Source organism: Sinohyriopsis cumingii, chromosome 4, assembly GCF_028554795.1.
Source record: "Sinohyriopsis cumingii isolate HCF-2022 chromosome 4, ASM2855479v2, whole genome shotgun sequence".
Lineage (NCBI taxonomy): Eukaryota > Metazoa > Mollusca > Bivalvia > Unionida > Unionidae > Sinohyriopsis > Sinohyriopsis cumingii.
Genome location: NC_142964.1, coordinates 23854321 through 23866445, shown reverse-complemented (window position 1 = coordinate 23866445; position 12125 = coordinate 23854321). Strand labels below are relative to the sequence as shown.

The 12125-nt window shown below is 35.1% G+C and overlaps 1 protein-coding gene across 1 annotated transcript in view; it reads left to right on the top strand.

Moving 5' to 3' along the window:
• Nucleotides 1-911: 911 nt before the first annotated feature.
• The window catches only part of LOC149800816 (ras-like protein family member 12), a 75322-nt gene continuing 64108 nt past the window's right edge, over nt 912-12125 (top strand). Inside the window, exon 1 of the mRNA XM_089954810.1 lies at nt 912-1561. Within this exon, the coding sequence (XP_089810936.1) occupies nt 1474-1561 (88 nt within the window). The 5' untranslated portion in view covers nt 912-1473. The remainder of the gene's footprint in view (nt 1562-12125) is intronic.

Below are 12125 nucleotides of genomic sequence, written 5' to 3'. Positions count from 1 at the left end.
ATGTGTTCAAGCATTACATACTTCTTGTTGTCTACCATGTGTTTAGACATTACATACTTCTTGTCATCTACCATGTGTTTAGACATTACATACTTCTTGTCATCTACCATGTGTTTAGGCATTACATACTTCTTGTCATCTACCATGTGTTTAGACATTACATACTTCTTGTCATCTACCATGTGTTTAGGCATTACATACTTCTTATTGTCTACCATGTGTTTAATTACATACTTCTTGTTGTCTACCATGTGTTCAAGCATTACATACTTCTTGTTGTCTACCATGTGTTCAAGCATTACATACTTCTTGTTGTCTACCATGTGTTCAAGCATTACATACTTCTTGTTGTCTACCATGTGTTTAATTACATACTTCTTGTTGTCTACCATGTGTTCAAGCATTACATACTTCTTGTTGTCTACCATGTGTTTAATTACATACCTCTTGTTGTCTACCATGTGTTTAAGCATTACGAACTTTTATTTATTTACTCACTTGTTCATTTAATTTGGGCATTAGTTAGGCAAAGTTAGTACATTGTTGTATTTATGCATTTGCATGTTCTGAGAAATTTGCAGAAAAGACCATATAATGTTCTTAAAATGGGTTATTTTGACTTTTCGACTCAGCTTCATGCTAAATCGCTAGTTCCATTGCGTTAGGCAAGCTTCACAAATTAAAAACAATAATAGAAAACAAATTACGTTCCTGACATTTTTTAAAACTTGTTTAGGTTACCACGGTTTCTTATAGTGAGTAATTTCTCAGTGTAAGATTACCAAACTGGGTTTCGAAAATTCGTATTGGAATTTATATGTTGCTACTTTGATCTCAGCATGCCGAATGCTTTACTCCCTGCTGTGATTCGGGCTGTTCTCCGCTGAATATACAACATGCTACGTATAACTCCGCACATTTTGCGTCTAGGATAGGATGCGAGCACTCCATACAGGCTGAAGACAGTTTCATTGCCACTGTGTTTGTCATGATAGGAACCATATTGTAGGATTTCTCTGGACAAAACAACCCGCAACAGATGGATTTATAATTGGCCATGTGATTCCATCGTTACCGTATTACAGAAGGATATTTGTACTAAAAGCAAACAGGCGCAGAAAGAAGAGATAGCCAAAGAAAAATCATCAACGGAAGCTAGATGAAGGATATATTTAGCTGCTTACGAATCAGAGTCGGTTTTGGGAAGATGTTTTTGTGAAGAAGAGTGTACAGTGTAAACGCATCGAGCCGTCACATTCAGAAAGAAAATCATACGGTTGTATACGTTGCCGTCTCTATCTTTGTATGAATAACTGATTTTTTGTTTTAAAGGAAATAAGACAATTATTATTCATTATCGATAATTAACAATACTACGATGAGGAAAATTGAATATGGTACACTGATGAATTGGTAATTATTCACATAAACATTTGCTAAATACTCTTTCAAAAGGAAATATACTATACCGTTATGAGTGGAAGAAAACCGTTCCAGAAAAATGGTACAATACCGGAGTATAATATTGCCCTGGTGGGTCAGCTCGGCGTGGGAAAGTCCGGTAAGTAAATTCATTATTGTTACGTCTGTTTTAATTCTTGTCCAAAATAATTGTGAAATCTCATTAGGCTAGTATTATCTATGCGCTAATAACTACTAGCAGAACAACAAGTTGTCTTTTTTTTCTGACATGATTGGTGGCGGAGAACATCTGTATGGAAATAAGGTTCGTGCTGGTGCATCAGATTAGTTACGCAGTCGGATTATCGGGCGTTCGCTACTAACTAATACATTTATTTCGACTGTCCTTTGTACCCAGACGGTAGGTATAATCATCTATTACTGACCCATGGCGTCAAAATCCTGTAGAAAACTCAGCGTTCAGTAATAATTCCTGTCAGAACAGAACACGCGTGAAATCAGTGGATGTTGACCTCGGATTTGACCTGCTGACGTATTAATCCCTGCGAGATCATAACACCTTTGTTCATCCGCTATTGACCTTGGGTTTTAATTACTGACAAATGTGTGGAACCAGCATAAACCCAACCGTATAATAAAATTCATATCACCGGGAACTGACCACTGCTAGGAACTGTTATGACACATTGTTCTTGCATTAGGATGCTGCTGTTTTCCACGTATGCTTTAACGGGTTACATACGAAATCAACAGCGCTATGAACAACTTTTTGATTGAACTTATTCCATGTCAGAAAAATAATTTCATAGTTGCAATATTCTTGGAGCATATTTTATTCATACCAAAAATGAAACTATTATATAAAAGAAAAATAGTAGCAGATTTTGAAAAGTTTTTTCGTTCTCCTTTTTCTTTAAATATTCCTTCCAAGTGTTTCGAATATGTTACTAAGCTATCGATGCAAGGCACATGTCAGATTACGCATATTTTATTTTCTGCATTGTCTACATATTGTAGACCTGCATTATCTGTATATATTGCAAGCAAAATCTAAATGTTGCTTCCACACAGAGAAAGTATCCACTGTAGCCAGGTTATGGTGTTGCTTGTACTGGATTCAGTTTAGTACGTCATCATCGAGAAACAACTATTTTGGCCGAAAACTTAATTTCGGACGGAAATGTCGTCAGGAAATGCTCTTATTTTATTTATTTCTGCCCAAGTTTAATTTCTATTATCTCTCAAATGACTTCTTTCCTGACCTTGTTTCCTTCTAAAATTCAGCGTAAAGTATTGTTACACGCACACGGGTATTTACTTGACTGATCGATTGTCAAACCCTGGCGCAATTGTCGCTAGAAGTTATAAGTTTACCAGGACTTTCCAAAGACCTCCATACAACTTCAGTTGTAAATTAGAAAGCTCGACGTGTCCATTCTATACCTAAATTTTCCTCTAATTCATGCAAGACCACAGATAAAACAAACTGCCAAATATATATCAACCGCACATCTGCATGTTTTATCTTCATCATGTTTCCGTACCGCCAACCGTTCACGCCTTAGAAACTATGAGTATCCCCTAACAATGGGAACTATTTTAGCTCCGCAACATTAGGCCAGTCAATGTATGCTTTCCATGCACATTTCGCCAATATAACTGCACCATAATCGCCCACATGGCGACATAAACGGTATCTGCCAAGTCCCTTCGTATTTATTCCATTGTGTCATTTACCGGTTTCCTACCGTAAATACTGCCCTTGCAGTCACACCACCAATGTACACCACTATATTTTAATATGAACTATCTTACGACAGAAACATTCACTCGGATTTGGCCGGAATTCACTACTAGTGAACCATGGCATCATGGAAACTCACTAACACGTCACTCCGTGACGTTTGCTCCTAATAATTGGCTCATTATTTTGGGCTAGGAATATTTCCATGGCGCCGAATTCCAATAATCACAAAAGTAATCACACAAATCTAAGAATTCCTTAAAACGGGGCGTTATAACCAAATGCGCATAGTCTAAATTTATTACAGTATTGATAATTAAACAAATACATGGAAACTAATGATGATTAAATATATACATGGTTTTGTAAGGATTTGGTGTGTGCAACTATCAGTTTCTCATTCACATACATTTATTAGCTACATGATATACGTTTCTCACTCCCATACATATATTAGCTATATACAATATTTTTCTCATTCCCATACATATATTAGCTATATACAATATGTTTATAATTCCCATACATACATTAGCTATATACGAGACGTTTTCCCGTATATATTTTAGCTATATACTATTCGTTTCTCATTCCCGTACACACATTGGCTATATACGATAAGTTTTCCCGTACATACATTCCCGTATATACATTAGTTATATACGTTACGTTTTCCATTTCCGTACATACATTAGCTATATACCATACGTTTCTCATTCCCGTACATACATTAGCTATATACGGTAGTTTTCTCATTCCCGTACATACATTAGCTATATACGGTAGTTTTCTCATTCCCGTACGTACATTAGCTATATACGTTACGTTTTCCATTTCCGTAAATACATTAGCTATATACCATACGTTTCTCATTCCTGTACGTACATTAGCTATATACGGTAGGTTTTTCATTCCCGTACATACATTAGCTATATACGGTAGGTTTCTCATTCCTGTACATACATTAGCTATATACGGTAGGTTTCTCATTCCTGTACATACATTAGCTATATACGGTAGGTTTTTCATTCCTGTACATACATTAGCTATATACGGTAGGTTTCTCATTCCCGTACATACATTAGCTATATACGGTAGGTTTCTCATTCCCGTACATACATTAGCTATATACGGTAGGTTTCTCATTCCCGTACATACATTAGCTATATACGGTAGGTTTCTCATTCCCGTACGTACATTAGCTATATACGGTAGGTTTTTCATTCCCGTACGTACATTAGCTATATACGGTAGGTTTCTCATTCCCGTACGTACATTACCTATATACGGTAGGTTTCTCATTCCCGTACATACATTAGCTATATACGGTAGGTTTCTCATTCCCGTACATACATTAGCTATATACGGTAGGTTTCTCATTCCCGTACGTACATTAGCTATATACGGTAGTTTTCTCATTCCCGTACGTACATTAGCTATATACGGTAGGTTTCTCATTCCCGTACATACATTAGCTATATACGGTAGTTTTCTCATTCCCGTACATACATTAGCTATATACGGTAGTTTTCTCATTCCCGTACGTACATTAGCTATATACGTTACGTTTTCCATTTCCGTACATACATTAGCTATATACCATACGTTTCTCATTCCTGTACGTACATTAGCTATATACGGTAGGTTTTTCATTCCCGTACATACATTAGCTATATACGGTAGGTTTCTCATTCCCGTACATACATTAGCTATATACGGTAGGTTTCTCATTCCTATACATACAGTAACGGCCTTAGCAAACGTGGGGCCCGATTTGCATCGTTTTGGTGAGGCCCCCTGGATTTCAGTGCGGAGCCCACCGTGAGCACGGTATATTTGGAAATAAACCTTTAAACAAATCTCATATGATATTGAACTTAAACTTTTGTTCCATCGCTTTTGCTTTCTCGCTATAGATATGTTTTTTAAAAATGACTAACGCCCGAAGCCCCAGAAAGTGCGGTACTCAGTTGGGCCAAATCGGTGAAATCGGTCTCAGGCGGGCCCTGCATATATATATATATATATATATATATATATATATATATAGAGAGAGAGAGAGAGAGAGAGAGAGAGAGAGAGAGAGAGAGAGAGAGAGAGAGAGAGAGAGACTGTTTCTGTATCAGATCTTACTAAACGTACCTTACTTAATATTGACGCCAGGTACTTTTTTATTCTAACAATGAAAATCCATCAACCGTCTCCGATGCCAAGAATATAAACCTGAACATGACCAAAGTGTTCCAATTACACATTTGAATGTTTGTATGTAAATAAGAAACAACGTTTCTATTCCAAACAGAATCTGAGCGGCTACGGGTTCAAAGAGTGGTAAAAAGTTTGTATTGTAATTATGTGAGATTCATTGACATGTTCTAAAACTCGCTTCATATTCACGATGAAATGGCTACTGCACAGAAAGGAAAATAAAAGTAAAAGATTACGTGTAGCGTATATAATTTATATGTTGTTGCAAGAGTAAATTTAAATGATGATATGAATGTATAATTATAATGTATTTGAGTGAACCCACGATACCGCATCATACAAGCATGCGAAGGACAACTGTTTGTTATATCTTGTCCCAGTAAATTGATATAATATTATCATACATGTTAGGGAATTTTTAACAAGTCCCTACTGTGATTCCAACCTGGGTCAGTGGGGTTACAGCTCCAATCGTCTTGTCTGCAGCCACAAAATCCCCATACTCCCTCAATCATGTACACATCTCCATAATAGGATGGAACATAGCCACTGACATGCGTAGTAATTAAATTCTTATATAATACTCATTATGTGTGTATTATAATACTCATTATGTGTGTATTATAATACTCATTATGTGTATATTATGCTCATTATATGTGTATTGTAATACTCATTATGTGTGTATTATGCTTATTATGTGTGTATTATAATGCTCATTATGTGTGTATTATAATACTCATTATGTGTGTATTATAATACTCATTATGTGTATATTATGCTCATTATACGTGTATTGTAATATTCATTATGTGTGTATTATAATACTCATTATGTGTGCATTATAATACTCATTATGTGTGAATTATGATTCTCAGTATGTGTGTATTATAATACCTATTATGTGGGTATTATAATATTCATTATGTGTATATTATGCTCATTATATGTGTATTGTAATACTCATTATGTGTGTATTATAATAATCATTATGTGTGTATTATAATGCTCATGTGTGTATTATAATATTCATTATGTGTGAATTATGATTCTCATTATGTGTGTATTGTATTACTTATTATGTGTATATTATAATGCTCACTATGTGTGTTTGATAATGCTCACTATTTGTGTTTGATAATGCTCACTATGTGTGTTTGATAATGCTCAGTACATGTGTTTTGAACTACTCATTATTTGTGTATTGTAATACTAAGTATGCGTGTATGATAATAATAAGAATGTGTGTATTATGATATTCAGTATGCGTGTGTATTTTAATACTTCCGCATTTTCCGCAAGGTGAGTGTATTATAATAGTTTGTATGTGTGTATTGTAATACTCGGTATGTGTGTATTATAATAGTTTGTATGTGTGTATTGTAATACTCGGTATGTGTGTATTACAACACTCAGTATGTGTGTATTATAATGATCAGTGTGCGTGTATTATAATAATTTGTATGATAATATTCATTATGTGTGTATGATAATACTCATTGTGTGTGTACTATAATACTCTGTATGCGTGTATTACTCAGTATGTGTGTATGATAATACTATATATGAGATAATTTAATTACTAGGCCGGCTAAACTAGAATCAAAATAATCAACAATGTTTGTCAGGTTTAGTCCAATGCCGTGCAAATTCACCAAGAGACTTTTCAACAATTTGTACCCACTATCTATAAGAAACAACGATAAAATTCCACGACGGATAATCTTTTTTTATCTGCTTCTGAATTCTTTATCATAGGTAACAAAACTTAATTTTAACTATTGTTTCCAAATATTGACCAAAAGCACACAAAAAGGACGCATACATACATAAACAGCTTCCTTCGGGTGCTATGAGCTAAATATTGATAGTTTTCGCGTCACATGATACAATTCGAATTAATCCAAATGCTTGTTACAAAGGCTTAGTACAATGCTTTCAGTTATATGAAACAGTCGAATAAGACATGTTACTGGAATACTGAAGTCATGAATTTTGAAAATTAACCCACAATGCGTGAAAGGACGTAGCAACAAAGAAAACGCAGCTCATACAAAAAGTGCGACCCATTTTCGGGCTTCTTAATTTCATGATTGCTCTAAATCATGAAATTCAATTGTAATAAATACAACTAGATAAAAAAAACTATAATGAGTCACACAAAATAAATAACAGAACAATAAATTCAAAATTGCTTTACAAATATTGTCAAATCACTAAAGAACCTCGCATGAATACATAAATAGTTCATGTTTGGGGTTATGAAATTATAAGCTATTTTATTTTGCGTCTCATGATTTGATCTTTAACCGATTCAAATTCTTGTTCAAAAGACTGGGAATAATTAAATTATATATAAAGGAATTTCATGTAATATTTGTATGTGCTCATATTTATGGCATAGTCAAACTTTAACAGCCTTGACGTTACACGTGGTTAATGTTCCAAATCAATACAAGCCACATTTCAAGGAAAAGTGCATTTAAGTAAAGAGAGTTATTGTTGAGATATGACACGGTGCTTTCGGGGTTAGTGACTGATAAGAATCGGTAGGCGTATCTATTTTAGTTCCAGTGTTGTCTTATGTATTGATAGAACACAACAGTTGCAGTGTTTTAGGCAAACCTTTCTAAAACTGAGACGGAACTTTAAGTAAAATAGCAAGTATATAACGATACAGTAATTAGATCAAGGACAATTTCAATACAGTAACAAGATCAAGGTTAATTTCAATTTCAATACACTAAAAAGGTCAAGGCCAAATTCAAAGAGACAAAACACATTTGATCATAATTAAACGGAACTATTTTTATGCAATATTCAAGCCTTATTTAGTATGTAAAGCCATAGAGGCCCTATCATTAAATATGATCTATGATTATATGTACGTACTTGTCACATTTTGAACCAGGAGGTAAATCCTTTCTACCAGTTATTACGATAACATTTCATATAGGTTTTACATTTCAAACGATAAGAACAATTTAACAAAATATTTCCATTTTTTTGCAGTCGTGTACATAAGTTATATACTCTTACAACTCTGAAATCTTAAACTAAGTAGCAGAAAAAGCAAAAAATAAACATATTTGTTAAATTGAACAAGTAATTTATTTGTCATAAATACAAAATGAAAATTTAAAAGGAACTTACAGCATTGTGAAATACATTCCAAATTGTCCTAAAAATGTTCTAAAAACTGAAAATTATTCAGAAAGAATTCCAGCAGTGTTCTAAATGAATTCCAATACTGAATTTGCTCATGAGATAATAGTCTCGAATGTGCTAGCGTGCCAACAACCTTAATGTAGCACAATGATATAATCCAAAATATCCTTGAATGAATCCACAATAATTCCAAAATAGTGGTTTAGTCCTAAATCAATGAGCATTTTGTAATTCAAAAGAATAATTTCAAAAATAAATGAAATCCTCTCAACTGAGCACAACTAAATTGTTTCCACTTAGACCGAGGTTAACAAATGGAATGAGTATTTATGATTACTTCTCCCTGATATAAAAACTAAGACACAATTACAGAAACAGGATGAGGGGCGTTTTCCCATCAAATTCATCAACAAGATCACTTCTAAAAGCTTCCAAAGTCAAAAGCCCACATAAACAAGCTTACTTCCATGTAATAATGGTCTTAATATATAGTCTAAAATCATGGACAAGAATTAGCTACGTAATATGTTGTTTATAAAAATAAACAAAATTAGTCGGGTAGTCCTAACTCCTACCGTCAGTTATGGATAAAGGTCTATCGCATAATACAAATTAAATACACATAATATATAATAATGGGTAAAATCCAACACACAACAAAACAAATTAAATATACATAAAAATAACACCATACTATTCAGTTGTGTATGTAAAACGTCATATACCACAATATTATTCAGTTGTGCACGCAAGAAGCCATATGCCATACTAATATTATAATTGTCAATTTATTTGTATAAAGAAGAAAATGCACAATAGATTACTTTCGCTGCAATAATATATAACTGGATTATGTTTCCATTTCTTGTTATTTCAACCTTTTAAGCCGATCTTTTAAAATCAAATACGTAATATAAATCATTTACTACACGACATAACAAACTTTAGTGGTTTCTGCCTTAAAGCATATGTTTAGGTCAAAAAGCAACCAAAAAGTATTATCATAACGGGACTTAATGGAATAAACAATAAATGACATGGTGTATCTGCAGTTACATATATCTCCTAGGGTAAATAAATCTGTCAACGTTCGTGCTATCGTATTCAGACACATGCATAGTATGTAAGAAGGCTGGATAGTATCCTGTGTAAGAAGGCAGAATAGTATCCCGTGTAAGAAGGCATGCTATTATCTTGTGTAAGAAGGCAGGGTAGTATCCACTATACGAAAGCACGATAGTATCTTGTGTAAAAAGGTAGGATATATCCTCTGTAAGAAGGCAGGATAGTATCCCCTGTAAGAAGGATTGATAGTATCATGTGTAAGAAGGCAGGATAGTATCTTCTGCAAAAGGGCAGGGTAGTATCCTTTGTAAGAAGGCAGGATAGTATGCTGTGTAAGAAGGCAGGATAGAATTATCTGTAAAAAGATAGGAGAGTATAATGTGTAACAAGGTAGGATAGTATCCTCTGTAAGAAGGCAAGGATAGTATCGTCTGTATGAACGCCGGATAGTATCCTATGTAAGAAGGCATGATAGAACCCTGTGTAAGAAGGTATGATAGTATCCTGTGTGAGAAGGCAGGATAGTATTCTGTGTAAGAATGCAGGATAGTATCTTCTGCAAGAAGGCAGGAGAATATGCTTTGTAAGAAAGCAGGATAATATCCTGTGTAAGAAGGCAGGATAGTATTCCATGTAAGAAGGCAGGATAGAGTCTTCTGTAACAAGGCAAATAATATCCACTGTAAGAAGGCAGGAGAGTATCCTCTGTAAGAAGGCATTATATAATCCTGTGTAAGAAGATAGGATATTATCCTGTGCAAGAAGGCAGGATAGCCTCCTGTGTAGGAAGGCAGGATAGTATCCTCTGCAAGAGGGCAGGATAGCATCTTCTGTAAGAAGGCAGAATAGTATCCTGTGTAAGAAGGCAGGATCGTATCCTGTGTAAGAAGGCAGGATAGTATCCTGTGTAAGAATGCAGGATCGTATTATGTGTACGAATGCAGGATAGAGTCTTCTGTAAGAATGCAGGATAGTATCCTGTGTAAAAAGGCAGGATATCATCCTGTGTAGGAAGGTAGAATAGTATCCTCTGCAAGAGGATAGGATAGAGTCTTCTGTAAGAAGGCAGGATAGTATCATGTGCAAGAAGGCATGATAGTATCCTGTGTAAGAAGGCAGGATAGCATCCTGTATAGAAAGGCTGGATAGTATCCTCTGCAAGAGGGTAGGATAGTATCCTGGGTAAGAAGGCAATATAGCATCCTGTGTAAAAAGGCAGGATCGTATTCTATGCAGAGAGCAGGATAGAGGCTTCTGTAAGAAGGTAGGATAGTATCCTGTGTAAGAAGGCATGATAGTATCGTCTGCAAAAGGGCAGGATAGTATACTGTGTAAGAAGGCGTGATAGTATCCTGTGTAAGAAGGCAGGATAGCATCCTGTGTAGGAAGGCAGGATACTATCCTCTGCAAGAGGGTAAGATAGAGTCTTCTGTAAGAAGGCAGGATAGTATCCTGTTTAAGAAGGCAAGATAGCATCCTCTGTATAAAGGCAGGATAGTATCCTCTGTGAGAGGGCAGGATTGAAGCTTCTGTAAAAAGGCAGGATAGTATATTGTGTAACAAGGCATGATAGTGTCTTGTATAAGAAGGCAGGAGTGTCTTGTATAAGAAGGCAGGATAATATCCTCTGCAAAAGGGCATGATAGCATATTGTGTAAGAAGGCACGATAGTATCCTGTGTAAGAAGGCATGATAGTATTATCTGCAAGAAGGCAGGATAGTATCATGTGTACGACGGCAGGATATTATCCTCTGGTTTGAAAGAAACAGTTAATAGTAAGCCTTTTAGATCATATGTAATTTTAGTCACAGTGATAAATTTCGATTGTGTTTCAAGTTCAGTGTTATTTAAAAAGTTATGGATATTATTGCACTGAATTACAAAAGCTCTTTGTTAGTGAACGTATATTTATTTATTCGAAGCCCCTGTCTGTCTGGTTATCCAATTATTAAATTCCATTTTTCTTCACTTTTTGATAATGTTGTTCACATACTGGAAAACTCTGCATATCACTGATAACAGAATTCATCTAAAAATCGTCTGGATCTGTACAGAGGATGTGGCCATGTTTGAATTTGTGCTCCTTCAGGAAGCCTGTCAAGACGGCAGATATATGCGCCAGTACGGTGTCCTAGAGCTAATGGAATCGTTGGAGTACCTTTGCATGGACCGGTACTTCGGTAGTACTGGCAGCACTTAAAAAAAATGTCCATTGGCACTATTCGAGTCAGGCACATGTCACTAGAAGACCCGGCCCTGTGAATCGAATATTAATGCATATTAAACGTTCTTGACAGTTTAACAATGTCGAGCAATCTGTGGTCTCTGCTCGTTTCCTCTGATCAAAACAAATGAAAACATGGCGACCGTGTTTAGTTAAAAAAATAAAAGGATTTTTAAAACGTGAACAAGATAATAGTATTAGAGGACCTCTGGCGAATATCCGGTTAGATATTATTGGTGAATGAAATGACTAGGTTTTGTGCTCCTTTTAATGTTTGTAGGAGTAGAAACTGT